We start from the raw sequence: 17,984 nt of genomic DNA, 5'->3' as shown, positions 1-17,984 counted from the left end.
GAGTCGCACTTTTTCGTTCCAAGGCAAGGTAACAGTGTGTCAGCTGAACATTCAGGCTAGTTGTTCTTTCTGAAAAGGTCCCAAAGTGATGATTGCCACGCGCAGGACCGTTCGAACGAGGCGACGATGCATCAGGTTTTGCGAGCGCATGTTCTGCCCAGACAAGTGTCGCCTAGCAACGGAGGCACATCTCGTCCTTTCTTTCGCCGTTCTTTCAGTGCGCCTCTTTCGTGCTTCTTTCTGCGGCCGTACTAGCTACGCCGCTACACGCGCGGAGAAATGTAACCTCCATACTGGCAGGGTTGCCACACGGTCACACTTTGTACTTTCTGGGTGGTGTCATTTACGCGCGCTTGTGCTTTGAAATAGTTCAGGTGCCCATCTCGAGCGAGACAGTTGCAGTGTCCGCGGTAAGGAATGTTAAAAACAAACAAGCTTTGGAGGCGACAGGGAACCTCCTTTTTGCCGGTAGTTTTCTTGGCGTCAGCGTCTGTTTTGATCGCGTCACTCTTATTACATGGTGCTTTGGTGGTGTGTGGGGCCGGAATCTGTGGTAAATAGCAACAGCGCGGGCCGAGAGCCAACAGCAACGTCTTCGTGGATAGCTCATATGGTGGCAACTTATGAACTGATAGGTTAATGGGAGGAATGGTTAATTTTGGGGCTTTCACCATAACGACTTTTCAGAATAACGAACCATTTACCGCGGTCCCCCGAAGTTTGTTATATCGAGATTTCACTGTACCTTATGGCACATAATGCAATTTACAAAGTCTAGCTGGGGAGTTCGCAAGGCGATCCACTTGACCTTTTTTTTAGTTTATTTCATCATTCATCATTAGTACAGAAGGAGGTCCCGGAGTTACAAGAACTGTCAGGGGGACCACCTCCTATTCGTAATTTAACAATATAGTAGTTATTACATTATGGCAACATAGCAGCGACAGACATCAGAATACACAAAGTTAATGAAGCAAATAATCAAATACAAGAAAGGTGCTTACAATAATTGAAGTTAAGTAAATACAAGCAAATGAAATAGATACTGCGTATGAATAAAAAAGTATGTAGTAATTGACACGTTATGGAAACATAGGAATGACGAATTTCAAAGAACACGAGATTATTGTAGCAGATAATTAGAAACAAACATATGCTTACAATACGCGAAGTACAAGTGAAATATTGACTATGCGACAAAAAATTTTAAATGTCTAAAAAGAAGGAGAAAAGAAGAAGAAAATGGGAGATTGAGAATAAAAAAATAAAAGCGAATACTAGGCAAATACAGAAACATTGAAAACTGGAAAATAAATTTGTATACAATATATGCTCATAGTAATGAGTCTGTAGCCAGTAGTGTCGTTAGTAAATATCTCTCTTGAATGTTAATGTTGTGCGGCAGGCTTTAATATGGAATGGTAGTTCCAGTATTTGAGCGAGGAAGTTCATTAATGTACACCAGGAAAAGTAAAGGGCCTAAAGGGGAGCCTTGTGGGACACCGTTAATGACTGATTTAGTATGTGAGAGTGAACCTCCGAAATTTACAACTTGCGTTGCATTAGTCGAATAACTGCGGATGAGCGAAAGAGCTGGGCCACGAATGCCCAGAGCTTGTAACTTGTAAGAAAGAATGTTATGACAGATGGTGTCAAATGCTTTAATGAAGTCAGACAATAGACAAGACAATATGGCTGTTTTCAAGGGCATGTTTTATTTTGTCAGTGAATGATGTTATAGCTATTTCAGTCGAATAACCTTTACGAAACCCGTGTTGTTCAGGCGAGAGAAGATTAAATTTGTGCAAGTAGTTTGTTAAATGGTTTACAAGTAGTTTCTCAATGACTTTGCTAAAAAAAAGATAGCATGCAGATATGGCGATAGTTTGAAATGAATTCTTTGCCACCTTTTTTTTTATTATAGGAGTTATTTTACGATTTCTAATATAGGAGTTATTTGACGAATTCTCAGGATGACACCACTTTCGAGATATTAATTCCCAAACCTTGCGGAGAAATGCATTGGCGTTCCAGTTACTTATGTGCTTTGATGCATAAAATGACGTTTTGTTAAGAAAGTAAGTGAAACAACAGTGCATTTTTTACTGCAAGTTTGACGGCGCATATCTCGTAAATGGTGTCAACAACACAATTCTTTTCAAGTGGACATGCCTTGCAGTCTCACCCGCTAGAATGTGTAACTTGCAATATTTTCCATAAGGTAATTAGTTAAAAGCTTAATTAGCGATTTTTTGTTAATTAGTAGATTAGACATTTCCATTTTTTGTGCAAGTAATGACCGTCTCTTCGAGTAGACCAGCTTATGGACTAGAATTGTAGTATCTGCCACAGGCAGTTTTTAAACATTTTTAAAAGTGTTCGCTGAAACACCCTGTATGCTTACAATGAATATCAGACATAATTTTAGGTATTTTTATGTTACATGCGATATTGTTATAACGAGGCTTGACTATATGGTACAATACACTGGGACCCAGACAGGCACAGTTACATTGGTCAAATGACAACACACATGGCTGTTCAGGGGCCTAACATGAACACACTAACACAATGTTGACACTTGCTTCTTTGACCATATGGAAGACTACATCACTACAAACTTTTGTTCTTGCAGTTTAATCCTTCTTTTATATTTAAACGACATAAAGACGTCTCTGTGCAGTAACTATTGATGGGACCTCTTTCTACATTTTGACATCCTTGTAGATATGTAAATTTCTATTGGGAAGATAAAATTCTGGAGATACGAAATAATGCAAGTGCTTGTCTTGAGATGTGGTTGGCGTTTCGCAGGAGGCAATGCAGGCTGTGGCCCTGACCAGCCGAGCTACTTGGATCGCGTTCTGCTAGAAGTGGTGGACACCGAGAGGACATATGTGCGTGACATTGGGGCCATTGTAGAGGTCAGTACAGCCCTTCTGGAAACAAGTGTTCTTGTTCACGCTACTTCTGCATGTTTTAACATGAGTCACAACATTCTCAGAGGCTTAATATTGGTCTTCAGAATTCTGTTTTTTCAGTGTAGGTGTGGCACAGTGTCGGACCAACTTGATTTCACAAGTTCATTTTGCTTCTTGTAGAGGTGTTTATACGAGTGACATTTCTTCATCTAGTGACTTCGACATTTGGCTTTTTTATCAGCACTTTATAAATGACCTTCTTTCTAGCATCAGATGCATGAAATAACCCCCCTCCCCCCTGCCTCGCGCTCGCGAGATTGAGCTGCGATTGTTGGCTGACCCTCACAAGCTTTCACTCGCATATACAGTGTATAGCGCGCGGCGACAATGTAATTGCGTTTACACTTTACACGGAACATCGCGGCGACGGCAATGGCAAAAATGCGCTAGGAGTGTCCATATAATTGCTATCCCAATAAAGGTTTCACCAAACAGATCACTTGACATGAGCTTGGGAGAGCCTGGTGTTTGTTAGTGGTTACCTGTGAGGGGTATTTTAACTAGTGACCAGGGGGCAGTACTTGTTTGTACAGTCAAATCTCAAAATTCGAACTGCCGGTTTATTCGAACTGACGCTGTGTTCCCGTCAAAGTTATGTGTATTTCAATGGGTGAAAACGCGCGGTAATTCGAACATACCGTGGACCGACAATACTCTCAGCAGTGTGCCAAATAACGCGGCAACACCTCCGACCGGCATTGCTCCGACACCGCCATAGAGCAAAAGCTTAGGAGAGACCCCGTAATGCAGCGGCGGAGGCCCAGTCCGGTCAACGAAACTGCCCACGCCAGCAAAGGCTCGCTTCCCGATAACGACAGAAAACTAAACTTCAGGGAGCGGGGTAAGCTGGCGCCGGGCCGGCTGGCGGTGCTGGCACCCACGCCGGCAAACGCTCGTTTCCCCATATTGGCAGAAAACGAAACTTCAGGGCGCGGGCTTGGTCTGCACCGGGCCGGCTGTACCTATGGCGGGTGCGCACAGAGACAGTCGAAGGTAAGGGAGCTGCGAGGGAGTTGAGAGAGAGGGCGAGGGGAGCCACCGAAGCGGCGAAGTTGCCGAGGCCAAATCCGCTTCCCTGCCGCCCTCCGCCCTCACCTTCGATGGTCGTCGCGTGCACCCACCCGTCGCCATGGCGGCGCCGTCCGCTCCCTGAAGTTTCGTTTTCTGCCATTATCGGGAAGCGAGCGTTGGCCGGCGTGGGCGATTGCGCGCCGCAGTATTTCACGACTCGCATCGTGCTATGGTGCTCGAATACTTCAAAAATACGTCCTTCTTTTAATTCGAACAAATTGTCGGACTCCTTGGAGTTCAAATTATTGACTGTAGTACAGAGAGGATTGAAGCAAGATTGTTTCATTTCAGGGCTACCTGAAGCCATTGCCACTGCTGACTGACAGCAAGATAAAGCCAGAAGAGCTGAAGAGTCTATTTGGCAACATCGAGAGCATCTATGCATTCAACAGGTCAGCCAACCGTTGTAGATGTCCTTTGTGTTTGTAAACAAAAGTGCTATGACACCAACCAGCATGCAGTAGTACCTGCAGAAAGGCTGTCACCCTCCTTATGCCAGTCACACCTGTTCATTCTATAATCTGAGGTTTTGTAACTTGATTTGGTCTGTTTAATCTCTATATTAACATTGCCAAGGCACTTTTTTTTTTCTTGTCAGGCACTTTAAAAGGACACTAGAGAGAAAAATTACTTTAGCTGTTCTGGTGAAGTTCCTTTCCACAGTATCAAAAAAAGTTAGTCCTACCGTGAGAAGCTTGGTAAGCCAGAAAAGGCTGCAGGTGACATTGCCATGCAGTGTTCCGTGACGTCGGGGATTTTGATGGCGGCTGCTTGGAGCTAGTTAATGTTTTATTGGTAAACATGGACTAGATTGGTATTCTAAAGCAGCCAAAGAGTGAAGTGAGAGAGCTTTCACTCAGCCACAATGACCCAAATACCAAAAAATACGTTGAAATCCATGACATCGTTGATTTGCTGACTCGGGGGTTTGGTAGCGAAATTAAAGAAAATGGAACTTTGACCTTCATTTGTTTGTCTCATAATCAACCTATTACCATGAAATCAACAAAGATAGAGTTTTGAAAGAATTCTAGATTGGTCTCTTTGGGCGTCCTTTAAGTAGTAATGCATTGTTGACGTCATAATGCAGAACTACAGGTTCAGAATGGATGTTTTGAAGGCACCACATACTTTGCCAGTTGTAAGGCAAATTATTTAACAAGACATTGACAAACAGCGCACCAAGTAGGAGCCTGGCTTGGGTGACTAGTCTTCATCTCTACGTTGTCTTCATGCTTTACGTCATTTTGTTGTCCTCATTGCAAATATGCATACAGTGCAAACTGACAAGGACATAGGCGAGAACGAGATGGGACACAGCACTGTCTCATTCTCGCCTCAGTCCTTGTCTCTTTGCACTGTCTGTATCGGCAGTGCTTTCCACTGCATTGCCTTTCCATGGAGATTTAATGAGGTCACACAATATTTAGTTATTAGTGGTAGTATTGGTATTTTGCACTGACGAAAGTACACAGGCCACCTGACAGATTTCATGCTGGCAAAAGTTCTTGGAAGCATTTTTTTGTGAATAAAGTCATCAAGAGTTGAGTGTCATCAAGAGTTTGCTACCAATAATTTGGACTCGGCAGGGGCCATCCAAAAGTCAGAATCATCGGGAGTCTTAAATATTGGATTGGCCAAAATTAAGGGACTTTATTTCACTAATGGCCAAATGAAACTGCGGTCAATGTACTTATCAAATCTCCATCCTCTGTCAAACAGTGGTTGACTGCTTCGATAGCCAAATGACCATGAGTTTCTTCGCAGCAGTCATTATTAACTGATTCACTCCCCTCCTGGCACAGACATGAAAGGCTGAGGTGGCACCACTTGAAGCTACTTGATGATTCTGAGCGACAAAAATTTCTCATGGCAGTAAAATATGTCGCTAAGAATCGTGTAGAATGTAAATGACAAACTGCCAATGTAGCCTTTGCTAGCCTTCACAACTTAGTGACTTAGCTTGGCTTCCCGTGGTTTTGGCATGGTTGGTGACAACTGGATTGACTAGACTTCGCTACATTTGATTTTTAAATGGCACCTGTGATGTATCGAAACAAGAAAATTGCTCTTTCTGCTTGACTCGGTGGCCAAGTGGTCGTGCAGGCGGAGTCCCAATTGTTGAACGGCATGCTTGAAATGCTTCCAAAATTTTGGTCATCTATGAAACAAGTCGCGGCGCTGCAAAGCTATTCGAATAATCAAACATGTCCAAATTATTATGGGAATGTGAAAACGCTTATGTACTTGGATTTGGGTGCAACTTAAGAAACCTCAGGTGGTTGAAATTAATTTGGAGTCCTTCACTACAGCGTGCCTCATAATCAGATTGTGTTTTTGGCATGTAAAATTCATCAATTAAAAATATGCTACAGAAGTTCTGAAAATTGTCTACTAATGCATAAGGATTCTTTAGCTCGGCTGTTACTTCGCTTTTGCTTTCTTGCTTTTCCGAGTTTATGCATGTCTACCCATCGCTTTTCCGGTACTAAAGAATGCTTGCGCATTAGTAGACAATTGTCAGAATTTCTGTAGCATTTTTCTTGCTGTCATGTCTATCATGTCTATCCTGCTTAGACCATATCAGAACGTTCCAAACACAATTCCATTCTATAAAATCATGGGATTACTATCTTCTTTTATTCCTGCATTCTGTACATTTTTTTTTTAATTTTTTTTTGTGTGAATCAGGCTACCTGCATTTCTTCTGTGGAGGCTGGGAACCTGCTTCTCCTTAGCGTTGAATGTCTCGCTGTTCCTGTGTCGCTGTAGCTGCTTCATCTTCATCATCTTTTCTTTCTCTTCTGTGCTGGTCCGAGTACACAGTATTTTCTTTTTATTTATTTTCATTTTACGTTACGACGTGAGCACGGTGACGCCACCATTTTTTTAAGGCTACCAATCATCTACTATTACTCTGTTATCAAATCTACCAATCAGCTATTCCATCATTCTTTATACTCCGCAATCCCAAAGCAGGCTTCTTTGCACACACACCAGTGATGCAGAAAGTAAGCTTTCAAGGTTGCATGACGAGGAGGGTTACAGTGGAATCTCGTTGATACGATTCTGCATAATACGTTTTTTGGGATAATACGTTTCTTTTGTTTTCCCGATAATACAATTTGGTTGGATGATACGATTTTCGGATGATACGCTTTATTTTCTGGTTCCTGTGAAGGTCGTATCAACGAGATTCCACTTCTCTTTTCTCTTTCATTTTATGTTTCTTTTATTTATTTATTTTTTCATTTTCCATTCTTTCCTTCTCGATGCTAAAGCTACCAATAATCTACATTTACGCTATTATAATGATTAAATGTCTTCGCCAATTATGCATTTATTTTGCAGATAAAGGGTGTGACACTTTTCACGTTATGGACAGATTTTGCTGGGGTACCCGCCAAAGAATACTTACGCATAAAAAATTTCTTTTTGAATTTTCAGTGTCGAATTAATCAGATGGGGACTGTAGTAGGCCAGCAGGTGAATTATTTGACTACTTCTCTTTTTCCTGCAGTGGGTTCCTGGAGCAGCTCGAAAAGTGTGGCTTTGACCCGGTGTCCATCGCTCGGTGCTTTGTGGCCAACAGCAGTGGCTTTTCTGTATACACAGAGTTCTGCACAAGTTATCCAACGTGAGCAGCACATCAGTATTCGCATGAGGGTAGCGTGAAGCATGTCATACATACAAGGTCAAGTATAAAACTTTTTTCACCACATAAAAAGTCTGCTGTAAATATAGTGTACATACGAACCAGCCTGTGTGTAAAATTTACATTTGAAGTAAGAGTGGATGCATCACAATATATGTGCAAAACTCAAAAGCTTCAAAGCAAACCTTTCTTTATGCGTTAGGTAGCTAGCCAAAGTAAAATTTACATTTAAGCCATCTGTGTGTAGGCAGTGTAGGCTTAAGTCAGTCTGGTTGAGTTCAAGAGTTGCTTTAAAGAGTGCGCTTTGGGCAAAGGTCGAATATGTGTTGAATAATGGTCAGCTCCTTTAACCCTTTGAGGTTAGAATTTTTTCGCCAAATGCGACCCCGCAGGGTCGATTTTTTTTTTCGTTAATTTAATTTCTTCGAAACAACCTATTTCGAAAAAATATAGTCGTAATTTTTTAAAAATGACAGTAAAGTGAGGAAAAAATTGTTTGTGTTGTAAAATACACAATGTTTTTTCATGAATAAGAAGATAAGCGCACTGAGAAATGGTTGTGTGCACGTCCGGAAACCGAAACAAGTGAGAAGCCTTCGTCTTATCGCCAACAAGGTGCAGAGCTTTTGTGGTCTCCAAAAACGGAAACGCAAGAACGGCAGCATCGTTTGTGTATATACGCGCCTGCCTGGGAACAGGTGCAATTGCGCCGCGGTGGGCGATAAACGATCGAGTAACAAGCGGTCACCCTTTGAGAGATTTGAAACCAGATAGCCATCAGTTTAGCGCGTGCAACAAGTGGGATCCGCTGCAGGAGAAAACTGTAACTTGCTGCCGGTGCCGCACGCGCGCGCACGCAGATGCGCAAGCGATAGCCGACGCGCCGTTGCCATAAACAAAAAAAAAAACGAATGGAGAGGCATTGGCGCAAGTAAAAAATTTCACGTGTTCCCGTCAAGTGGCAGCACATACCAAGCGAAAAAGTGATAAAAAGAGGCGCGCTTTTTAAATGTACAAGCGATAACGTACATGTATGCCATTGACCATTTTGAGGGTGTTCGCGGAGGCCGTACATGTACGGTATTGACCCTGAAAGGGTAAGTTTCGCCCGAAAGCCAAAGCATCGATTGCAATAGCAAATTAGTAGACAGCTATACAATGTAAGGATAGTAGTTTTATCGTCCGTATAAACTTGTCAACATTCGCTTATAAACTATGTTAACAAGCATGGTGTCAGCGCCCACAGGCAAACATGAACACATCACACTCAGTGAGCGTGGACACGCGCTGTCAAACGCCTGGCGTGAGGAAACGCCGCTGCAGCGGCGAGCGAAATGACTTTCGTGCTGTTTTTTATCGCTTCAATGCAAACTGAGCACCGAGAACACACAGCACGCACAACGCTACGAGCTGTCAACGCAGCTACATTGCCTAGACTCTGCCCCCAACACAGATCGCTTTCAAGATACAGCCCGCGCACCGCCGCGCAGTATGCATTTGATGCTAGAGTACAACGCCGCTTGCTATCGCTTCCTCCCCCCCTCACTCCCTCGCCTGTGCCTCGAGCGCAACGGAAGAAGGTGTGCTCCCTCCCTGCTTTTCTTTCTTGCGCGCATGAGATTTAGACGCGGTCGTCGGCTCCCGTTGCATGCTTTTACTCGCACATGCGGCGCGCAGCGACGGCGTTATCGCCCTTGGACTTTATACGGAACGTCTATGTGCCAAAACTAATTTTTGGGCCACAACGTGTCATAGACACCATCTTTAGATAGCAAATAGGGATCTCAAAGGCCATACTTCTGCTGGCGGAAACTGAAAATATGTCATAGGTCTCGCCCCCGGCACTTTGGGCGGCCAATGCCATCGTCAAGCCACCAAGCCATGCGACATGAAAAGTCAAAATGGCCGCTCGGGCCGGTGCGGGATAGCAGTTCGCAACGTATGATGCGGGAACGGTCCCACAGTTGTGACGTAACAGCGGGGTTACCAATGCATTGGGTTCTATGGGAGCTGTGCAGGGACCGGCCGAGAACGACGTAACAGCCAGGAAAACGCAGCACCCGGGAATGTAACAGCGGGGTTCTGCTGTATATATATAGCAATGCTTTCTGAAAAGAAAATAAACTGTTGGAAGTCAGCGCTCTGTTCTCTCTTCCTCTGGTGTCCTTGTGCTGTTAATCAAACTTTGAAGCATGTTATAAATAGGTTGATCTGTATCACCTAATAGAATAGTGAACATTTGAATAACTCGATTCATGAATCGTAGAGACCCATGCAGTGTTGCGTGCGCCACGGAACACTTCTTGTGCTCCGTGGCCGCGGTCGCCTCTGTTGTTACAAGGTTCGGCGGCGTCGACAGGACCGATTGAAACGATAACGAGACGCGGACAGAGGGAACGGCAGCAAAAGCAGCACAATTTTGCAATATCAGCTGTAAAATTTGCACTCTTGTAAGTTAGCCTGCTTATCTGTGTTGTGCCACTTTTGAGCTGAAAGGCTGTCTAATTTGATGCTTGCTGTGGGAGAAACAAGCAAAATGTCAAGGTGAAAATTGCAAGAATTTGAATGAAGTTTGGTCAGATACCGGTGCATATGCTTTTGTGTGCATTTAACACCTGATAAAGATGCTGTAGCTTCATTGGTCTTGTTTGGTACGCAGTCAGTGAGTTCCAGTATTTCAGTTCGAGTTTCATGAGCTGGAAATAATTTTTTGCAGGATGGTTTCAACCCTGACAGAGCTAGTTGGTAAAGCAGAGACAGCGGAGATATTCAAGGCAAGTGTTTTCATCTTTACTATCCTATCTTTTCCTGCATTGCAAGTAAACAGTGGCTGCATTAAGTCCATTACTTCCTTATTACATCGCCCAGACTGCCTGACAGGGGAACAAGAACGAAAAAATGAAATCAGTTCAGAACCAGATTTTCTGTTGCAAGTGATAACACTACATGAGAGTTGGCGCTACGGCAGCGACCCAGAAACCAAACGGGCTTGAAGTCAGTGGAATCCCCACGAATCAGTACGACCCAAAAAGCAAGACATGTTTGCTCAAACGTCTAAAAAATACTGATCGCCTTTTCCGGTGTCCGGGGCATTGTCCATTGAGTTCGTCCCAGCTGGACAGATGGTTACAGTAGCTGACTGGTTTTCCGGACTTCGCGGGGACTGAAAATTAGTCTGAAAAATTGAGCAGTCCGAAAAACCGAACAGTCCGAAAAACTCGCCCCCCCCCCCCCCCCCCAATAGAAAAAAATTACGAGGCTTGGGGCGGCTTAAGAAAAATGTTGCAGTTTCGTGCAAAAGGCGGAGCATCGATTGCGATAGCAAATTAATAGACAGCGATACGAAGTAAGGATGTTGGTTTTATTGGCCGTATAAAGCTGTAAATATGCGCTTACTAACTAAATAAGCACAGTGTCACGCGTGCACAGGTTACATGAACACATCTCGCTTGATGACCGCAGGCAAATTGACCTTCGCGCTGTCTATTCTCTCGCTTCAATGCGAGCGTAGAAAAAAAAAACAAAAAAAAAAAACGGCGCATGCGAAGCTACTGGCACTCGGCGCACGCCCTTTGTACCCGTCGTAGATCGCGGGCGCACACTTCCGCCACATAGCAGATCGCTTTCAAGATACGGTGCCTGCGCGGCAGCTCCGTCGGCAGCAGCTGCAAGAGCTGAATTCAACTTCCCACCGTCTCCGCCGCCTTCTCCCCGTGCCGTCCGCGCGAGCCTCCGGCCGCCTTCCTCTCTCGCGTGCGTGAGATTAAATTGCGGTTGCCAGCTGACTCTCGCAAGCTTTCACCTGCACACAGCGTACGGCGCAACCAAAACTTAAAAACTGTTTCCGCTTAAGTGATATGACGATAGTGCCGAGCTGACCCCCCCCAAAAAAACAGAAAGAAAGCAAGTGCTGCTTTTTGCAACGTTTTGTCGGCCAAGGAAGAGCGGGCATGGCCTCGGAGACAAGAGGATAGTGTACATCTACTAATCTTGAAGGCTATACAGGAGGGCACTGGAAGCCAAGCGCGGCCAAGCCAGCGGAAAATCCAACACGGCGGCCTCCAAGATCAGGTAGCGTGGCTAGGAGAGAGCGATTTAGTCCGTAAAATCGAATATTGGCACCTAGATTCGTCCGAAAAATCGGTCACGAAAATGCATTAGCTCTATGGGAATTCTGCCGGTACATCTATGAGGTCCGGAATATCCAACGAGTCCGAATTTTTGGAATCCTAAACTTCGTCGGCTACTGTAATCAATAAATTTACCCAGGAGCTTTAAGGCGCCTGTGAGAGGACATCCGAAGGAAGTGACTAGATCAGTGGTGAGTGGTGCCTTCATCATGACAATGCACACACTGCCTCGCTGAGCGGGCATTGGCAGCATCGCAGCAACGGACAGTCATTCCCAACCCACCCTATCCCCTGGTCCTGGCACCCTGCAACTTTTTTTTTTATTTCCCAGGATCAAACGAAATTTGAAGGGGCAGTGTTCTGATATGTACTGGTCGTAAAAGCATCTTCAGAGGTGGCATTCTACAGCATCACAAACGAAGAGTTCCTAGGATGCATCGAACAGTGGAAAAAACGAATTGATAAGTGCATTGCAGCTTAAAGAGACTACTTCGAAGGCAACTATTATTATTATTTTTTTTTGTCTTGAAAGGGAGTAAAAATGTTTATTCCGAAAAGGTTTGGTTATTTTTGGGTCCCCCCTTGTACAAGGCTTTTCAATGGATGCATGTGGACACACATATCTCCTAACAGCAACGCCAGAAAAGGCTATTTCTTTCCAGCAACAAGTGCACAAAAGCAGAAGCCTGCAGGATCTTTGCTGGCAAGTTCACAAAGTGCTAATAACCCGTGTGATAGCTGGGAATACAAGAGCACGATGTGAAGCCTCGAAAGCTATTACTTAACCAAGCATCTGCAGCAGTTTACGGCAGTCGGGGTTAGGTGGCGTAGCACATACCGAAAGGCATACACTCCACTGTTTTCATTTCATTCTGGTGAGGAAGTTTGTGGCAGCACCATTTTTATTGACTGAGTTTGCAGCGTTTCTGAGAATGCAATGCCTGGCATAGTTGTACAGCACAATATTATACAGTTAAATTACAGTCGAATCCCCCTACAATGAATGCTGATACAACGAAATTTCCACCACAATGAAACTTTTCCGATTCCCCGTCAGCTGCCCATAGAAAGTAATACAAAAAAAGTATCTTCATAACGAAGGCGTTTTATTCGGTATTTCCGCTTCAACGAACTTTTTGAGAACGAAACTGGGACTGAATTGAAATTGGAACTACCGAGTAGTCAAATTAGAAGGCCCTTCCAAAGCTGTGACGATCGTATGTCCGCTTGAACGACTTTTTCGCGAACGAAATGAACTTCAGAGTACTTATTTACGCCACTGCAATCCTTAGCCCCGCGTGGTCATCACGCGCCTGCGCGAGACTGCACGGGATCACCACAATCGCCGCCGTTTTCTGTGGTGTGTGTCTGGTCGAAATGGCTACACCAACGAAGCAGCGTAAATTTCTCTCTCTCGAGAAGGCACATATGATCGCCGAGGCAGAAAGCTGAAGGAAAAAAGTTAGCAGTTTCGCCCGAAAGGCGAAGCATCGATTGCGATAGCAGATTAGTAGACAGCTATATGAACTAACGATTACAGTTTTATTGGCCGTATAAACTTGTAAACATTCTCTTACTAACTTAATTACTAAGCATGGTGTCATGTGCGCACAGGTAAACATGAACACGTCTCGCTCGACGACCGTGGAAACTCGGTGTCAACACGCTAGAATGAGAAGGCGCGGCAATAGCAGTGAGTGAATTGACCTCTGTGCCGTCTCTCGCTTCAACGCGAACTGAACGTCGAAAGCACAGCGCACACGACTCTACTGGCACTAGTTGCACTTTGCCCACATCGCAGATCCCTTTTAAGATGAGGACCGCGGGGGCGCGCACTTTGTGCACAGTGCAGATTGCTTTCAAGATACGGCGGCCGCGCCGCAGCCGCTATTGTCAACATGATGCCAACGTCTCGTCGTCTGGGGAAAATGACAAACCGCTAGACATCGACTCCGGTGACTGCTTTGAAAGTACCTTATAGTAATGGATGCTTTTGACCTCATCTTAAAGTTATCAGAGCCCACGACAATGACATTGCGATGGCTCTCTTAACGGACCGTGAGACTTGCGTAACGCCTTTGCTTGCCGTGAAGCGTAAGAAATCCAGGCTGACCCACTTCTGGAAATAAAACTTTCGGTAAGCGCAAGCTTGCTAAGTTTGCCAACTTTGTCATAAATATGCAATGAAATTGTGATAATTCAAACCGCTTCGTTGCGACGATGCATGTACCGCAAAATGAGTGTTTTGCGATCGGCCGGGCACGTGCGTTGGGTTAGGCGTCGGACGCAATGTACGAAAAATGCTGTAACAGCGACGCGAAATGCAGTCTCTCGTGAATTTGACACTTTATTGACCACTTTCGGTACGTCTAAATCTTTGCACCCACGCCATCGCGAAGATTTCCCGGACGATGGTTCCGGTTTCGTCCGCGACTTTGCCGTTTGGCGTATGTATATACATACTAATTTCGTGTCAACGAAGTTCCTTCACAACGAAATTTTTCGCGTGTCTTGTGAATTTCGTTGTACCGGGATTCGAGTGTATAACGAAGTCAGTAAAATCGGCAATTTGTTTTGTTATATAGAAATTATTTTCTATTGAAATTTGACTCTTTATACAAATAAGTACAGTCGCCAATCCATTTTTCTTACACAGAAGGGACCACAAAATATTTCGAATTATCGGGCAATTAAAAAATGAAGACTTGAATGAGAAGAAAAAGTAATTTTGTTTGATTTGAGAGTTGGCGATGAAACATACCGTTTCATGCCGTATTGACGATATCATCACGTCGGCTGTACCAATTAAGTGAAGTCAGCCATGCTTTCGCATCCACTCAGCTTCCGCGGCTGATAGCATCGCCTCCAGTGGGACAACACTGTCATGAAAATCGCCCGCAGTGGGGGAGCGAATGCCTGTCTGCTTCTTGCTTTAACATGTCTCCAAAGCTCAAGATTACACAACCTCCAGTACTAAATGCGCGGGAAGACAGCACACATTAGGCCATGTATGCCATCTCAGCATGCCCTCTCTTTGCACACGTGGCAGATTATCTTTAAAACAGGGCGGGTGGTGCGTATCCACTCAGCCACACTGCCAGCCATGTGCTGCCACGGCCATGCTAGAAAACGAGATGCACACTAACCTGCCCCCCACCCCCATCGCACACGCTTGATCGCGTTACCACGAGCTCGCACCCCTTCCCCCCGTATCCTCTTGCTCGTGCAGGAAGACTGCCCTCATCAAGCCACCATCCTTCTTGCCTCACCCTCGCACGCTTTCATTTGCACACAAAGCATACGGTGCCTCGGGTGTGATAGGATCTTATTGCACTTGGACTTAACATGGAACATGTTTCCATTTATTGTCTTGGTATTTCTTTGTGGCGGCAGTAAAACTTTGTTATATTGAAATAGTGTAAAAACATAGTTTGTTATATTGAGGTTCTAAATAATTGGTGTTCTAGGGACAAAAAGTTACGAAAAGTTATGCTTTATTATATTGAAAATTTTGTTATATTGGAAGTTCATTATATCGAGGTTTAACTGCATGTACACGTTATAGAACTGCAAGCGTGAAGTTTAGATTTTGTTTTTTATTTCAACAACATCAATGGCAAGTTGTATGGACAAAGCAAAGAAAGCCAGATGTATCACAGACGAAACTTTTTTTTTGCCTCATGATTCTTTTTGTGTTCAGGGGTGGCATGGTTTCAAAATACAGATTAGGCTGAGTGCTCTGTAAATCTGGGCTTTTCTTTTGTTGGCAAAGGGGATAGAAGACACATTTGTTTCAATCTTGTGCAGGCTCGCCAGACGTCACTTCACCACAGCCTGCCACTGGGATCCTACCTGCTCAAGCCTGTGCAGAGGATTCTCAAGTACCATCTGCTTCTTCAGGTGAACGTTATTCAGGCTGAAGAGACCAGGTTGAACAGGCTGAGCTGACATTACTAAGTGCACATTTCATATTACTGGTGATATTACATTCTCTTGGAGTAAAAATCTGGTCTAATGCTAAGACAGCATCGGTTATGGGGGAAGTATTGTGCTAAGTGCGCTTTGCATTTGAGCAGTTACATTGCAATAAAAGAATAAATAAAAAGCTTTTCTCAGTTCAGTAAAAGCTTGTTTATTGGAATTTCACGGAGGCACTCACTGAATTTGAATTAAATTAAATGTGAGCTCGAGAAAGTGGTAAACAGAAGAACATACTTGATTATGAAAAGAGTAGGAGCACCTCTGGAAGCATCACCTTTTATTTACGAAAGAAATCAGTGATCTCTAGTAGTAGTATGCTTTGTTTAAAACACATTTGCGCCACTAACATAGTATTAATGCGCCACCAGACGGCACCATCGAGTGACAATATTGGGTAGTGTATATATACTTGGAATAAAATATTGCAGCAGAACCCATCTCATGATAACCATCTACGATAATGCGTTAGCATAGAATGAGTATAGCCACCATCAAAACGAGTTATGTATGAGGCATGTACTGCAGCTGTCGTACTCCTCTGTCGTGCTTCCCCAAGAACACTCGGGGTCATCGAGAGCTGCTGCCGTGAAAACTGTGCATGGCCTGCGAAATGCATGGTGCTGAGATACATGAGCAGGCGGACTGTCCTCTCTCTCGCTTCTTTCTGGACATGCTGCACCATCTAGTGGCACTGCCAAGAAGTCTGCACATGTCCTCTGAGATGAGAAGCGTGGCCGCACACTCAGTGGCACATACTCAGTGACCCAAGCTGGCGAGAAGTTCATTGTAACGTGGCACGTACCCAGTGCATTAATGGCACAGCTTGCTAAAGCGTTTGCGTGAAAGGCGTGCATTGAAAAGCGGCATATACCCAGTGCGTTTGTGGCGCAGCCTGCTAATGTGTCGGGTTGCTATCCTTGAGGAACACTTGTGACGTGGGCTTGTTTCCACTCGGCATCAGAGAAATTTAAGGGATGTTTCGTCATTGTAGAGTGGCACATACTCGGTACTCCAAGTCGGCGTCAAAGTGTTTGTTCGAACAGCAGTACCTTCCCAGTCCAGTGTCTACAGTGACCCGTGGCAGCGTCAAAGAGGTTCGTTAAACAGCGGCACGTACATTCACGTTGCCACTCTTGACTCGGTGACCCAAGTTGGTCCGATGGTTGGTTTCGAACTCTGTTACCTCAGCAGAGCAGCTTAATACGCTACCCATTCGATCACTGACTATCCAGTTACCAAGGTAGGTGGGAAAATGGTTAGATGCAAACATACAAAATAACAAAAAACAAAACAAACAGCGCCGTAGTTTGACTGAAAACCCGGTGGCACGGCAAAGATGTCAACAGTTCAGCGACTACTGTTTTCCAATGGGCCTCCACCCTGCCAACAAAGAAATTCGCATCGGGACGCTGCATTACTGCTGGAGAACCAACACGTCGAACATTTTATTTTCATTTCAAGCGTGCAGCCAAGACTGCAATGTACAGCGTCATTATTGGCAAGCTCGATGGGTACCAGGGTTGCCACTGGTGGCTACTTTTCGCCAAATTGGCGAATTTGAGAGGCCCGTGGCGATAAAAAATTATGAATGGCGACATGGCGAATTTCTGGCAATTTTCGGCTAAGGTCTCGATCGAGTTATGGGTTTTAAGCTCAGTGTTTTCCAAGCAAACGGGCGACAACATTCTCTCTAGTTTTCATGGTTTTAGACCCACCAGTAATAAACGCTGCTGGTGTATGTCCCTTCCCAGCACTCGCCGCTGGAGCCATCAGGATCCTGACACTTCCGATCTCAAATGCCGAAGCGGAGAGAGTCTTTTCTCATGTAATGTTGACCAAAATGGAACTTCGTAATAAGATGAAGATGGACCTTTTGGAGTCCATCTTAAGGATCAAGTTTGGCCAGCGTCTGAAGCAAAAGACATCGTCAAACTACGGGGTTACGGAGGAAGTGCTTTGCAAAATGACTGCAAACTATTCTGGGGCTTGCAGTATATCTCATTAGTGGTCCTCCTATGAAACCAAGAAAGCGCTTCGCGGTCATGGGCGGATATTTACGGCTGAGAGGCTGATACACGGTGTGTGTATGCAATAAAAGTGACATTCTCAATTGTTTACCTTGCGTGCGTGCAATAAAAACAATTGCTTAAGACAATTTACATTGTT

The 17,984-nt window shown here is 44.5% G+C and overlaps 1 protein-coding gene across 1 annotated transcript in view; it reads left to right on the top strand.

Moving 5' to 3' along the window:
* The window catches only part of LOC119457490 (uncharacterized), a 70,610-nt gene that overhangs the window by 10,745 nt on the left and 41,881 nt on the right, over nucleotides 1-17,984 (top strand). Inside the window, exons 4-8 of the mRNA XM_049670879.1 lie at nucleotides 2,815-2,924; nucleotides 4,344-4,444; nucleotides 7,573-7,689; nucleotides 10,424-10,481; nucleotides 15,645-15,737. Coding sequence (XP_049526836.1) covers nucleotides 2,815-2,924; nucleotides 4,344-4,444; nucleotides 7,573-7,689; nucleotides 10,424-10,481; nucleotides 15,645-15,737 — 479 coding nt within the window. The remainder of the gene's footprint in view (nucleotides 1-2,814; nucleotides 2,925-4,343; nucleotides 4,445-7,572; nucleotides 7,690-10,423; nucleotides 10,482-15,644; nucleotides 15,738-17,984) is intronic.

The sequence above is a fragment of the Dermacentor silvarum genome, chromosome 7 (assembly GCF_013339745.2).
Source record: "Dermacentor silvarum isolate Dsil-2018 chromosome 7, BIME_Dsil_1.4, whole genome shotgun sequence".
NCBI lineage: Eukaryota > Metazoa > Arthropoda > Arachnida > Ixodida > Ixodidae > Dermacentor > Dermacentor silvarum.
Note: the sequence above shows the minus strand (reverse complement) of the source record. Positions and strands in the feature narration are given on the sequence as shown.